The 16,274-nt window shown below is 31.4% G+C and overlaps 1 protein-coding gene across 1 annotated transcript in view; it reads left to right on the forward strand.

Moving 5' to 3' along the window:
* Positions 1–16,274, forward strand: part of LOC145277776 (kinesin-like protein KIF14) — a 122,648-nt gene that overhangs the window by 47,624 nt on the left and 58,750 nt on the right. The window contains exons 12-16 of the mRNA XM_080129528.1: positions 4,951–5,014; positions 7,464–7,645; positions 8,924–9,026; positions 10,645–10,682; positions 14,410–14,508. Coding sequence (XP_079985654.1) covers positions 4,951–5,014; positions 7,464–7,645; positions 8,924–9,026; positions 10,645–10,682; positions 14,410–14,508 — 486 coding nt within the window. The remainder of the gene's footprint in view (positions 1–4,950; positions 5,015–7,463; positions 7,646–8,923; positions 9,027–10,644; positions 10,683–14,409; positions 14,509–16,274) is intronic.

Genomic DNA, 16,274 nt, shown 5'->3' on the forward strand with positions numbered 1-16,274 from the left:
GCATTCAAAAACTGAAAAATAGAACTTACATTTTTTTTACTTGCATCAACCACAAATTGTCACTGGGATGTAGGGTTATGTTTATGGAGGCATTCTAAGTAGGGAGTTGAGCAGTAAAGGGTATATTCATTTTACACTTAAATATCTGCATGTTAGTACAGTCAGAAGCAGGATACAGGGAGGGAATTTTAAAGTTTGGTAATTTAAAGAAAAAAAACCTTCTGGGTAGAAGGTTCTCCAGAATCAGGATATCTCGACAGTGAAGGAGTGCTAAATAGTTTTCTATTCTAATAGTTTTTTCCCTCAAACAGACTTTATAATTCCCTCTCTGTTTTCTGCTTACCAACTAACATGCAAAAGTTTAAATATGTGAACAGACATCTTGTTACTCAACTTCCTACTTAGCATTTCTGAAGATATGTAGATATGGTTCCTACTTCACAATAACTGTCTCGGTGGCAATTTGCCTTGTTTTTTGTTTTTTTGTTGTCTTTTAGCAAAATTCAATTGTTGCTAATTGTCTTTGAAAACTATTTCATTAATAATTAATTTTTTTATTTTATCATTTTTTGTGATTTTTGGATATGTTTATTACTGCAGCATTACAAATAAAACTACCATTTTGCAAACAATCTTTAAAATAAAAACAACTTATTCAAATTTGCAAGGTTTATGTTGTAATGCCTATAAATTCTTATTAATCATCTAAAAATCATTTTCTTAATGGAAATAAAACTACTTGCTCAATTTGTGATTTTTGGAATATATTTTTGTTCCATCATGGGTACATATATCATACAGATTTTTCATTATTTTTGTTATTTAATATAAGGAGAATTCTGAAATATTTATTGACAAGCATAGTATAATAAAATTAAAAAAAATATATATAGTCCTTCAAACTCTACAACAAATGGCTTACCAAATATTGTTTCCTTGATAAATGAAAAACTGTCTCTGTGATTACAGTGTAAGAATTTGGTAAAAGAATTGTGATCCTCAAAATTATCATCCCAGCAGTCTTCTTCTGTTCTTTGCCAAAATCTGAGTTTTTAATCAACCTAGTGAGTCTTTTTTTTTTTTTTTTTTTTTTTTTTTTACACAGGCATCACCATATTATCAAGGCCAAGAGGCCACTCGAGGATAAGGGTTAAAGAGTGTACAGTAGAAATTGGACAATATAGTAATCATTAGTAATGAAAATTTGGTAAATTTGATAACTTATATGGAACGGCTCATCAAGAACTTATTTACGTTAGACTTGAACACAACCATATTGTAGTCAGCCGGAAAGCAAGAAAACGGAAGACAATTCCACAGGCGTGCTGTTCTAAGAAAGAAGCTTTGTTCATGGAATCTACGTTTACGTTTAGGCACAGATAAAGAGTGAGGGGAATTATTGATAGTGTTTACAGCTAGACGAGTGTTTCTTGTGAAAGTTTGGCGAGGGGGGACCATAGATTGAAGCTCAGTCGAACACTTTCCATGAAAATAACGATACATCAGAGACAATCTCGCAACATCTCTTCTGTGAGATAGAGGTTGCAAGGAAGAGAAAAGGACATCTCTTACGAGGCTACGAAGTCTATTTTGAACTCTATCAAGGCAGGACAAGTCCTTTCTAGCAGCTCCTGTCCAGATGTGGCAACAGTATTCCATCCTTGGACGTACCTGGCTCTTATATAGATGGAGAATAGCATCAGCAATGAGATATTTACCAGATCGATAGAAAGATCCCACCATTTTTCCAGCGGCCTTGGCAACAGATTTGATGTATGTGTTCCATTTAAGATCAGGAGTAATGGTCAAGCCCAGAAGCTTGTCAAAACTTGAGGCCTCCTTAAGACGAGAGCCATTCATTTCAATTGATGTCAGATGTGGATCGGAATGTTGATGATGTAAAGAGAGAAGCTTGGTTTTAGATGCATTAAAAGTAACCAGCCACCCCTTTCCCCATTGTACTATGTGCCACCTCATTAATGCTAAACTTCTTTCTGATCATCATGTTCTAATGTAGATATCCTAACAGTCATCTTCGAATGCGTGAGCTGGCAACTCTCTTTTCTAAATTTTACAATAAATGCTGAATCTTGTTTCCGTGATAGCGAATACATTGCCTCTGTTTTATCAATCTTAAAGAAATTTACCCTCAAAATTATCACTCCTCAGTCTACACTTGCTCTTTGCTAAACTCTTTGAATCTTTGATCAATCGAGCGATAGTTCACCATTTTGTTAACGCTAAACTTTTTTTCTGTATGGATTTAGGCAAACATGTTCTAATGCAGATATCCTCACAGTCATCTCTGAACGCATACAGTGGAAAAGACTGGTGAAACTAGAACAGTAGCGCTTGATATATCTAAAGCCTTTGACTAGGTTTAATATGAAAGTCTCTATATGAAAATTAATTTGCATCGTATTACTGTACAAATATTTAATATAATTGGATTCTTTATTGTCAAAATTAATATTTCTGTGATTGTTTTACAAGTACTTTAATGGTATGTGCTCCGATGAACTTGGAGCACTTTTGCCCCCTCAACGTACCTACCCCTTACTAACCCGATAAGCAGCATCCCACAATCCCTCAGTCCCACCCCTTTACTGTTGAGGTATTTGGATGCCGGAAATCCTTCTACTCTAATAGTTTCTTCCTTCGGATTGGTAGACTTTGGAATTCCCTCCTTGTTTCCTGCTTCTCTGACTGTACTAACCCGCAGAAGTTTAAACGTAATGTGAACAGACTGTTTAATTCATCTGTAAGGCAAAAGTTTACCAAGAGAATGTCAACATTCAGCTAAAATATTGTGAGCTATAAAAAATACTTTCTGGCGATTGAAGTGAGCAGACGTTTTATTGTAGATAGCTTTGAATGCATATACCATACACTGGATAAGGTCAAGTAAAGCTAGGATGATTGCACTTTATATATTTAAAACATTTGACAAATAAAGAGAAATCTATTCAAGATGTTGTGTCTAAATGAGTGACCACCCAGGCAGCCATAAGATAGCGATAGTCTACCAGCCGGAGAAAAATAAAGGTAGGTTGTTACAAACAACCTTTAGAATATATAAAGAAGGAAATAAACAAATGAATAAATAATTGACAAACATATATTTGGTTGGAAGAGAGAGAAAATAAAAGGGAAAAAGAGAGTTAAAGAAAGATAGAAAAAGAAGAGATTCACAAGAAAAGAAAAAAGGAAAAGAATATAAAATAATGGGAAAGAGAAAGGAAAGAGTAACCTTTAAATGACAGAGGAGGAAGAAGTTGATTTAATAAAAAACGTTTGTGTTTTTAGAAATAGGAAAGATTTGGCTGACTGGCATTGAAGAGAATGCATTGCCCCTGGGTTGTTGCCCAAGGGGCAGGAAACCCCCGTAAGAGATAAGTTGGGAGGCTCTTGTTCCTAGCTGGGAAATTGTCTAAATAAACTAAAGTTGTACACCCTGCATTACGAAGCTGCCGAAAACCCAAAGTACAAAGTTTACTGTGAAGACCTTTTAAATAATTATTTTTGTTTATAAGAAATGATCTGAGTTATTTTTAGAATCGTTGACTTGAAACACGGTTTACCGATGCCAAGTTGCAGCTGAGAAGAGCAGCATACAAGCCATTTATTAGGGCACCCACGAAGGATGAACTCAACTGCAGCATCGGATGGCGAATGGCCAGCTGAAGATAAGAGTTGCCACATAGACTTAGGGTCGTGCACGTTCTGCAAACCCAGAGTATCAGAACAGTATTTTCCAGTGACCAGTGAGAGTCTGGTCATCCTTGAAGGACCCACCACTAGACGGTTAAGTGTAGCCCTGCTAAGTTGCATCTATAGTCCTGTGAGCCGGGATCAACGAACACGGCCAGGGATATATCACAAATATGGTTCCATGAACCAGGATTGTGACAGATGCAGTCCAGAGGATATAGGGTTATATTTCCAACGGTCATCATTGATAAATGCTTGGCTTGTTGATAAATTTTTAGTAAACAACCGAAATGTGTAAGTCACACAGATGTGAGAGAAATACAGACACACAAGAATTTTAAATTTTTTTTATTGCTTTTTCACCCCAAACAAGGCACAGTATCACTTGGATATAGGGGGCTACTTTTTGGGACATAATTTGCAGGGACCCTATGTATGGAGTTGAGCAGCAAGATGTCTGTTAACATTACACTTGAACTTCTGCATGGCATTACAGGAACCTGGGAAGGAATTCCAAAGTCTAGCTGTTTGAAGGAAGAAACTCTTACAGTAAAAGGCTTTCTGGCATCTGGGGATCTCTACTGTGTAGGGGTGCGAATTTGCTGCTTGTCAGTTTGTTGAGGGTATTTTGGAGTTTGGTTGACAGTGGGATCTATCAGGTCAGTGACTAGTTTTTGAACTTTGCTAAAAAAAATGGCTGAGAGTTAGATGTTGAACAATTAGGGTAAAAGATCCGGTTCACAGAGAAAGACTAAGGGGAACATGCGAGGAAGTGATAAAAATAGACTGGGAAAAGAGAGATAAATAAAGACCTAGATTATTTTGGAAGGCAATTTAAACACATGTCAACATGTACATTGGATGCTAAACTGAATATGTGATGATTATTAAAATCATAGATGCACCAGCCCAAATATGGTAACAATACTCCATACATGGGTAAATCGTGGCCTTGTAGATGTACAAGATACTCTTTGCGTGTAAGTAACCCTCTTGCATGGGTAGAGAAGGCCCACCTTCTTCGTAGTAACATTAAGAAGATTAATGTTTTATAATTATACTTTTGATACAAGAGAAGATTGAGTTGTTGGTTGCTCAATCTTTCCCCGTCAATATTTTGTGTTCAGCAAGAAAGGCTCTTATTATTTTATTTCTATGCTAGTCCATTTGGTAATGCTTGGGATTAACTTGCAATAAATAGAGCTAAATTTTAAAGTTTTTCTCCTTTTTAAATTTCAGGACTTTGGAAGAGAAATTATCCGAATCAGAAAAAAAGAAGCGAGAACAATTTCAGATTCTGCAGGTAAGTTTCCTACTCATTCTTTTATTATATGTTTAAAAGTTTATAGTCGGACAAGGTTTCTTACTCATTTTTTATTACATATTTAAAAGTTAGTCTATAGTCGGACAAGGTTTCTTACTCATTTTTTATTACATATTTAAAAGTTAGTCTATAGTCGGACAAGGTTTCTTACTCATTTTTTTATTACATATTTAAAAGTTAGTCTATAGTCGGACAAAGTTTCTTACTCATTTTTTATTACATATTTAAAAGTTAGTCTATAGTCGGACAAGGTTTCTTGCTCATTTTTTATTACATATTTAAAAGTTAGTCTATAGTCGGACAAGGTTTCTTACTCATTTTTTATTACATATTTAAAAGTTAGTCTATAGTCGGACAAGGTTTCTTACTCATTTTTTATTACATATTTAAAAGTTAGTCTATAGTCGGACAAGGTTTCTTACTCATTTTTTATTACATATTTAAAAGTTAGTCTATAGTCGGACAAGGTTTCTTACTCATTTTTTATTACATATTTAAAAGTTAGTCTATAGTCGGACAAGGTTTCTTACTCATTTTTTATTACATATTTAAAAGTTAGTCTATAGTCGGACAAGGTTTCTTACTCATTTTTTATTACATATTTAAAAGTTAGTCTATAGTCGGACAAGGTTTCTTACTCATTTTTTATTACATATTTAAAAGTTAGTCTATAGTCGGACAAGGTTTCTTACTCATTTTTTATTACATATTTAAAAGTTAGTCTATAGTCGGACAAGGTTTCTTACTCATTTTTTATTACATATTTAAAAGTTAGTCTATAGTCGGACAAGGTTTCTTACTCATTTTTTATTACATATTTAAAAGTTAGTCTATAGTCGGACAAGGTTTCTTACTCATTTTTTATTACATATTTAAAAGTTAGTCTATAGTCGGACAAGGTTTCTTACTCATTTTTTATTACATATTCAAAAGTTAGTCTATAGTCGGACAAGGTTTCTTGCTCATTTTTTATTACATATTTAAAAGTTAGTCTATAGTCGGACAAGGTTTCTTGCTCATTTTTTATTACATATTTAAAAGTTAGTCTATAGTCGGACAAGGTTTCTTACTCATTTTTTATTATGTATTTAAAAGTTAGTCTATAGTCGGACAAGGTTTCTTGCTCATTTTTTATTACATATTTAAAAGTTAGCCTATAGTCGGACAAGGTTTCTTGCTCATTTTTTATTACATATTTAAAAGTTAGTCTATAGTCGGACAAGGTTTCTTACTCATTTTTTATTACATATTTAAAAGTTAGTCTATAGTCGGACAAGGTTTCTTGCTCATTTTTTATTACATATTTAAAAGTTAGTCTATAGTCGGACAAGGTTTCTTGCTCATTTTTTATTACATATTTAAAAGTTAGTCTATAGTCGGACAAGGTTTCTTGCTCATTTTTTATTACGTATTTAAAAGTTAGTCTATAGTCGGACAAGGTTTCTTGCTCATTTTTTATTACATATTTAAAAGTTAGTCTATAGTCGGACAAGGTTTCTTGCTCATTTTTTATTACGTATTTAAAAGTTAGTCTATAGTCGGACAGGGTTTCTTGCTCATTTTTTATTACATATTTAAAAGTTAGTCTATAGTCGGACAAAGTTTCATACTTATTCTTTTATTACATATTTAAAAGTTAGTTTATAGTCTGACAAAGGAACAAAATGGACAGATAAATAAGCCACTAAACTTCGCTTTTGTAAGGGAAAGCATAGGTATAGTAACTATGCTTTCAATTGAGATTTTCCAATTCTCAGTGCTGATGAGATTTGAAATCAATAATATCATCTCTGAAATGATCGTACATAAAATTATTTATGTTGAATTCTTGGAGTTTATGTAAATGATTATCTCATAAAGTTATTTACCATATATTTATATTTCTCCAAAACCTTTGGTTTTGATGGAGGGGGAGACTAAAATTTTATGACAATTGGTAAAAAAGAACCTATATTTTCAAACCAATAAAATATGCTCAAATTTGCCTACATTTGTATATATAGTGTCCTGGCAGACAACTTCAATTTTGCTGCTTCGGTCATCTCCTCTGTGGCTTAGTCAGGCAACTAATATATATTTCGTAATTTTTGAATATTTTCATTACCATTACATGGCAATTAAATAGATACCATTTGTTTTACTTGAAATTCAATATTTCAGTTTTTGAATTTCACTTTAATAACAAAGCTCTGCGACAAATATTTAACTTTGTTTAAGTATGGCTGCATTTGATCCTGTAAAACTCCTCCAGTTTTTTTTTTTTTCTATCACAAAAAATAAAGTTGGATAATAGTTCATTTTCTTTTTCAGTATGTGTGATTTTATTTTTTTTATTTTTTGTATCAACATTTTTTTTTTTTTTTTTTGAGAAATCGGGTTTAAAAAAAATTCTAATCATTTTTAAAAAAATTTATTTATTTCTCTTTAGCATTCTGGGATTGCATTTAAAATAGACAATACTTTACCACATTTAGTAAATCTTAGCAAAGATCCACAATTATCCGAAGTTCTGTTGTATTTGCTCAAAGAAGGCGAGACTAATATTGGCCAGAAGAAGTCAAATACTCATGATATTCAATTGACCGGTGCTTTGATTGCTGACTATCATTGGTAAGTAATAATTTCATCCATTTTTATTTTTGAACAGACATTCAAGTTAGTTAAAATGAAGTAAAAAAATATTCAATGAAATCAATTTTGTCATTTTATTCATCAAATGCTCATATAGAATTATATTAAAAATGAATATATTTTTATTATAAAACAAATATTTATAATACAAATAAATGCATATGTTTGTCTTTCCTCCTCCATATTTAAAATCATGTCAGATTTTTATCCATTTTTTTTTTATAATCTCTCTTTTCTGCCCATCTTCATTCTATCTATCTATTATTATATAAAAGGAACTTTGTGTGTGAGTTCTCTATGGACTCTAAAACGGCTGGGTCTACTTTTATGAACTTTCACACAAAGCTATTTTATGTGCCTGGCAGTGTTCTTAGATAGGTTTTGTATCAAAATGTCTTCAATAAGTATTGATAATCGATAATCAAAATAATATAATGAAAGAAGGAATTGGCGATTTTGACCAAAGTTAACACCTTGCATAGCCTAACATTACAAGTACATTTGAGAAGTTTTATTATCACACAAGCTGAAAGGACTGGCATATAAAATCAACAGAAGGTTCTTTGATATGACAGAGGCGTGTTCAAAATGAATATTGGTGTTTAAAGTGCAATTGCACTGTGATACTTGATAAGAATCAAATAAATTTTTACCAATCTTGGTACAGCAGTTATTTTTTGTTTACACTTTCACATACAACATCAAGTAGAAATGACTAAAAGTAAGTATATAAAGAAAATTCTAAACAAAAGAAAATAAATATCGATATATATGAATTTATTTGCCAGTTCAATAAGGGAAAACATCCATGGGAGGAAGGGCTATAAATGCTCTTTATAACTAGGCATTTCAAAGCCTAATGCTTTTCATCAGAGAGAAGAAAGCAGCTAGGTTACAGATATACAGAAGTGTGACATCTAGCTTATAGTTCATTAAGAAGGAAATGTTAAGACATGAGGTGGAAGGGAACCAAAAATTTCCTTGTGATATATATATATATATATATATATATATATATAAAATTATAAGTATTAAAGTTGACTGACTAGGAATTAAAACTAAAAAGCAGTCAACCAATGCTTATACAACAGTCATGATTTCTGCGTGTTTTAAGTGCAATTGCACTGTGATACTTTTTAAGAACGATTTCAGGAAAATGAGTCATTTTTTTTTCTGAAGAATTACTTAGATTGTCTGTTTTATTTGCATATTTCAAATTAAAACAAAAACTATTTAGAACTCCTTTTTTTTCTCCAGTATTATCAACAATTGTGGAAATGTTGTGACAATTAAACCAGTTGAAGCTGCATCGACTTATGTGAATGGTAATTTAATAACAATGGTTACAAATCTCTCTCATGTAAGTTTGGATTTCTATCTTTTCTCAACATTACTTTCGATAAAATCTTTCAAAATAAATATAAAACTAAAACTATGTGTCCATGAAGCACCCCAGATGAGAAAATAAATGAAAAGTTAAATTTTGTTCTACATCAGATTGTTTTAAGTAAACAAAACCTTTCCATGGAACATGAATGTCTTGTATTGTATTAATTTATTTCTTGCAAAGACCATTGAGATTTTATTTAAGTATGGTGATTAGCATCCTTTATTATATTACATCATTTATCCCAAGGGTGCTTTGTGCAAAATTGTATCCAATATTGTTAGAACCTATAAATGTCTATTAGTTATAGTATTATTTTAATTTTGACTCCTTTGATGTGGGGGTTCATTTTAAATTTAGCACAATTATGCCCAGTACCTTTGGAGGTACAAAGTGCCATGTTTTTTAAAAAATTTTTTATTTAATGTTAGTAGTGGTATTATAATGGTTTTGTTTTATGCCAAATTTAGCATTTAATCAGTAGTTTTATTATAATTAGGATTTAAGAATTACCTAAATCTATCTTTCAGTCACATAAATTATAAATATCTTTCAAGCAATTTCAACCTCCCAAGAATGCCTAAATCTGCATTATCACCTCATATCTAAATCACACTAGGTTTGTATTATTTAGATTACTGTTCTCCTCTTAAGTATTATTTTCACAACGTTTCAGTTGATGTAAACCTTCTTCAGGTGTATCTTGTCAAACACTGGAATCTTTCTGTGTAACTTAGAAATCTGCACGGAATGGAACCTTTTATTTAATTCAATCTATTAGCTATGACTGGATAGAAGTACTAAGTAATTCGCAATTGTATTTTTGGTTGCCCACACTGAGGATTGAACCTTCAACCTTCAAGAGAATGTCGCTTTTACAATTTTTTCCAAATACCCTCACCATTGTACCAAGTGTTCTTGCAAAAAATATAAATAATACAAATAGCCAATCCTCGTCTCAAAAATTCAGAAACTGAATGGCACTAGATTTTTGTACCACTGTTTCCTTACAGTAGGTTCATGCTAATCATGGCCGCTTATTTTTCATTCTCTCCATATTGTTACCAATGACTGCTACAACTATGATGATCACTAGACTGGGTGCAGTGTGATGACCGCCTAGACACAGACTGTCATTTTAAACATTCATCGATTTGTGATTTTAAGTTTGTAACTATTTGATTTCATTTTAGAATTTTATAAGTTTTTGGTTGTTTTTCCTCTGAAGATCCAAAATTATTTTTGATTTAAACTTTTGTTTCATTGGATTATTCGGACTACTTCTCTCAGCTTGGATATTATTTCCACTATTTTTTTGTTGATATAACTTTACACTTTCTCTAGATGTATCTTTTGAATTCTGAATCCACATAGAATTTTAAACAGAACCCTTTATTTAATCCATGTGAGAAGATTGTTCTTAGTCTGTCAACCATGGCTGGGTAGAAGCCTTAAGTAATTTTTATTTTATTATCGCCTGTAGTCAGGATTAAACCTACAACTATCACAGTTTATTATTACTTAACACCTTTATCTGTTGTGTGCATGTGTTTCTTTCATTGCTTATTGTTTTGTAATGGTGTTATTTCAGGGTGACACGGTTATTTTGGGAGGAGATCATTTCTTCAGGTAGGTTAAATTTACAGTTTTATAAAAAGAAAAACAAATTTAGGATATTATTATTATTATATATATATATATATATATTTGTGGCAAATAACCCCAGCAAAGTGCTCAATTATAAAGAAAATCCTATATATAAATCTCAAACGTCTGTTAGAATGTATGTATGTAAGTTTCACTAAAACTTTGAACACACGCGACCAACACTGACAAAATTGGTATTGTTTTAAAACTCAGACTCTCGGCCAAAAATAATTAATTCTTTCACCATCAACTGGACCATTTTTTACAAGGAGAGGTCAGTTTTTTCATTGATATTCTTACAAGTCATTCAAACCTTGCGTGAACAATGGCGCATAAAACAGTTTCTTTCAAACATGTGTGATGTCACAACCACAGTGGTCTCATCGAGAAGATGGTTTGCTTTTTTTCACCTCCTTTTCTTCTTGCACGTTATAGGTTGGAGCCTGCTTACTACTCCTATTTTTTTTTTTTTTTTTGTTGATTCTCATTCATTTCCAGGCAATGTCAGGTATCCCTGCTAGTATCTGTATAATACTAGCTTTTCTCCTCTTCTGATGAGAAACATTTAGCTTTGAAATGCCATGGCCTAAAGAGGTTTTTCTTCCCTTTTTTTCTCATTTTCCTTGTTTATTGATCTGGTGATACAATAAAGTTCTCTAATGTTTATTCTTCATATTTTATATATATATATATATATATATATATATATATGATTGTTGAATTTTTATTTATTTTTTAATTTGTTTTAGCGATTAATTTATTTTCTTTTTTATTTCAGAGCGTTAAGAAAGGAGTTATTTGCCCTTTCTTTACATTTTTCTTCGCCCAAATTTTTAGGACGTTTTTTACTTTTTTTTTTTATTTTATTTAAATATTAATTATTTTATTAATTAATAATTACTACATGCATAAAAGTAAGTCATCTATATACTTTTATGCATGTAGTAATTATTAATTAATAAAATAATTAATTAAAAATGTAAATATATATATATATCAATAGTCAAATTCTATAAAAATACAGTTTTATATGAAATATCAACCACCAATGAAGAGTGTAGAAGTCAAAAATTTAATCAAGAACCAGCTATCTTTACTGACGGTTGCTCTGGAGTTCAAGTTATGTAATTTTAATAATACATATTGTGCAAAATACAAGCTACAAGTTATGAAGACAAGAAAGAAATAAAGTGAACTATAAAGAGAGAGAGAGATGGAGATAGAGTGGTAACAACAACTAATATAAAAGTCTCCTCCCACCATAACTATTATCACTGCATGTGTTGCTATGTGAAAATGAAGCATATTTGTCAGTCAACTTATCCCCCACCTCTTCACAAAGCCTACTCTTACCAATACTATTACTATTGTTAATATTATATCAACTACTAAAACTTACTGCAAAGAGAGAGAAAAATAGTTAAATTAGAATAGAAAATAACTGTTTAAGAATCAAATAAATTTTTACCAATCTTCGTACAGCAGTTATTTTTTGTTTACATTTTCACATACAACGTCAAGTAGAAATGACTAAAAGTAAGTATATAAAGAAAATTATGAACAAGAGAAAATAACTATAAAATTATAAGTATTAAAGTTGACTGACTAGGAATTAAAACTAAAAAGCAGTCAACCAATGCTTATACAACAGTCATGTTTGAAGCCGCTAGTCTGTTTACTGTCTGCACCTGAATTTGGTGTTTAATTTTTAGTGGCCCAGGAATAATGGCTTAGCAAATGGAGTCAGAGATGGCTTTGTGGCTGGGTTTGAGTCTCCTGACCAGCAGTAATTATCATTTCCTACATTGATGACTGCAAAAGGATGAAACACTAGTGTGTTGGTATAAAAAAAAAAGATATATATCACTAGCAGGGGGCACCTGATTTTGTCCGGGTGTAAAATATCTTTTAATATGATATTTTAATTTGTCCAGATTTCGTATATATTATTATAGTCATGATTTCAAAAGTTAAAAAAAAAAAAAAAAAAAAAAAAGTATTTGGGTACCATCAGGTAGAATCGAAACCAAAAGCCAAACTGTAGCATTAAAAGCTGGTGATGTGGTACCAACATGACATGCATATGAACTGATTAAAAAATAAACTAAGATGAATGTACAAAATGTATAACGATTTTTTTTTCAATTCTGACCTATTTTTGACCCCTTAAAAACTATTTTAACCGGTTAAAGATCCATAAAAGAACTATCCGTAAAAAATCCAATCATTTGAGGCTCCTAGTGCTGTTCTGCAAATTTTAGTTTTGAAGGAGATAGTTTGAAAATATGGAGACAGACAGACATAACCTTTTATATATTAGATATACATCACAATCATGTTGACACACTGTTTTTCGCCATATCACCAAAGTTAAGCAACATTTAGCTTGGTCAATACCAGATTGATGGCCATTTGTGAAGGCTAGGCATTGTATATACTTCCCTGAGACTTAGAAAATTTCTAGGTTGGTATCTGGCGGTGCGTTTAATTTGCTGGGAGAGATGCATCCTCCCACTCTTTGTTAATACATGCATCCAGGAAAAGGAAAAATTCTGGTTTAAAACCTGAGGTCTAATGTATGCTCAGTCTTGTGGCAGCCATTGTACAGAAAAAGATCAGCAATCATACCAAAAAGTGTGGTTGATTCTTCATAAATCCTTCACCATTATGAATAAATCTTCGTTATGGATTTTTGAACAACTTAGTTGTTTTGACGGAGCTCCTACATCTAATCGATGGGAGGGTCCATCATATATATGTTGTGCACAATATTTGTTCACAATTTTCAACTGCTGATTTTTATGCATATTTTTCATTTTTATTGTCAGGCTTTATTATAACTGTGACTAAGTTTCCATCCTTATATTTTTTCCTAAAAATAATTATAGAAAATTTGGAACCTACATTTTGTTTTTTTTGAGTAAGATTTAGGACTTCCTGTATCAACTGGAGAATGGTAGAAAAGGTTAGAAAGGAATATTCAAGATTTAGTTATGTGTCGACGTCAGAAAAATTTACGATTGAAAATACTCAATCTTTCAAGATCTGGTCTTCCAGCTCATCTTATTGCAATCCTCTCAACTTTTATCCAGCTGCAACATAAGACAAGCTAAAAGCAAAGATCACCAGAGAATTTTGGGGGCTTAAGTTGAGAGAGAGAGTCCTGTAGCTGTTTTCAAAAATTGAGTGAAATTGACAAAACATATGTAGTGCATGAGTTGGTGATATGAAATGCTTGTGTTGGTGATATGAAATGCTTGTGTTGGTGATATGAAATGCATGTGTTGGTGATATGAAATGTTTGCCAGGAATTGGAGACGCCCATTTTGGAGTAGCATCTGTTTTCATTTGACAACTGGCTTAAAATTGATAAAGAAATATGGGATCACCATAGTTCTATATAGAAATACCAATATCTTCTCTGCAATAAAATCAACTTAGGAATATCAAACAGGTATATATGAACAAATAGTGAGTGCTTGTGAATTTGATATTCTCATGAAACTTTTTCTTTTGGAGTAAGCCAGTTCAACCCGCCTAGGGTAAGTGCTGCTTTGGTTTGGTACTATTTCTCTCTTAGTTGTAAAATTAATAATGGGAACAGTCATTAACTTTTTTTTAATTGATTTCTGATTAATGACTCAGTTTTTCTATCATTCATTTATTTTGTTTATATTTATTTTTAATTCTTAACCAATCCATTTTCCAGGTTTGTTAATCCTTCAGAAAGTGAGAAAAAAGATTCAAGTCAAGAGTTAAAAGACTTTGATTTTGCTTATAGTGAATTGATCAAGAAACAAGAAAAAAGGTTTGTCTTGATTTTTTTTTTTTTTTTTTTTAAATATTTAGTAAGCCAATGAAAAAGTTCTATCAACTGCAAATTAACATGGATCACAACCATTTAAAAAGAAACCGTATTGCAAATCAAATGTGTGCCAACTGCTGCACAGACCTTAAATGACTTTGCAATGAATTATGAGCAATGGTGAATTCCCTGCAGATCAAACAGGGATTGTTCATGAATCTGAAACTCGAATCTAAATCGCTTTTTGATGTGCTACTCCTCACATCCTTTTTTGCTTTGTCATAATCATGAAGGTGCTCTACTCCTTTCACATGTGCATAAAATTTGGATACATCTGTAGGAAAGTTAAAGTTGGTCAAGTCGTCTTCGTCCATCTGTTTTTTCTTTTGTTATTTTTTTTTTTTTTGCTTTTTTTCAACCGAGTTTCATCAGTCATCTTCAGGCAGTTTTTGATTACTGTTTCGTTTAAAATCTGGATGTTTTTATATGCTTCCGTTAAAATTACATTTAAATTTCTGGAACTAGTGAAGCATCACATGTGTAAAAACAAAAAAAAATCCCACATTTTTAACGTGTTAAGAACGTGGATAAAATAAATGCGCAATGGTGTGATTTACAAAATGGCATAGAATTTAGTTTTTTTGTTTCAATTCATTTATAACTTTATATTACAATATATATATAGATGTACACATGTAATTGTATGTGCATATATATATATATATATATATATATATATATATATATATATGTATATATTGGATGGTTACCTACCCAGGCACTTTAAAATGTTATTACTGTTTTCAAAATTTATATTATTAATTTTTGGCTGTTTAAAAAATTTAAATTCTAAAATTTAAATTCTATGCCATTTTGTAAATCCCACCTTTAAATCATTGTATGTGTATTTTATCCACATTCTTAACACGTTAAAAACTTTTTTTTTTTTTTATACAAGACAATTCACTATTTTAAGAAATTTAAATGTAATTTTAATGGAAGCATATAAAAAGCATCCAGATTTTAAATGAAACTAATCAAAAACTGCCTGAAGACGACTGATAAAATTCGGTTGAAAGTACTTGCAAAAAAAAATTAAAAATAAAAAATAAAAACAGATGGACGAAGATGACTATGTAATTTTCTTGCACAGATTCGACCGAGAAATAAAGACGACAATTCAAAAAATGAAAAAAAAAAAATCTCATTAAGCAAAAACACTCCGTGCTGTTTAACAATACTTTTCTGAATTAAAACATGCTGCCTAAATACACACACGCACACATACATATATAATACTTTTGCTTTTGTTTTGCAAAACTCAATCATGTTCTGCAAAGCCTAAAACAAAAAAGCAGTCTCCCTCTCCACCCTCCTTTCTTTTTCTTCCTCCCTCATTTCCTTACTGGCTTCCTGACTTAAAACACACCAAACCCTTTCCCTTTGCAAAGTCAAACATGAAAACAACCGAATCCACTACAAGACGACCAAACTAAGCACTACTAATGACTACAAATGACTGAAACAAGATATAAAGACAACAAAACTAAAAACCCATGAATACATATTTGAAGATATAAACAAATTGAAGCATAAACTTTTTTTCCAAAATAACTGAATTTGGCATTAGATAATCTGAAAAGGGTTGATATGCCGTAAAACAAAACAAAATGAATATTTATACAAAAAGAAACAATCTTGAAAGCAACACAACCAGATAAAATAGCAGAACATTTTTCAACATTATTAACATTCATCCTTGACATAGG

The sequence above is a fragment of the Euprymna scolopes genome, chromosome 1 (genome assembly GCF_053919585.1).
Source record: "Euprymna scolopes isolate OS-2025 chromosome 1, ASM5391958v1, whole genome shotgun sequence".
Classification (NCBI taxonomy): Eukaryota; Metazoa; Mollusca; class Cephalopoda; order Sepiida; family Sepiolidae; genus Euprymna; species Euprymna scolopes.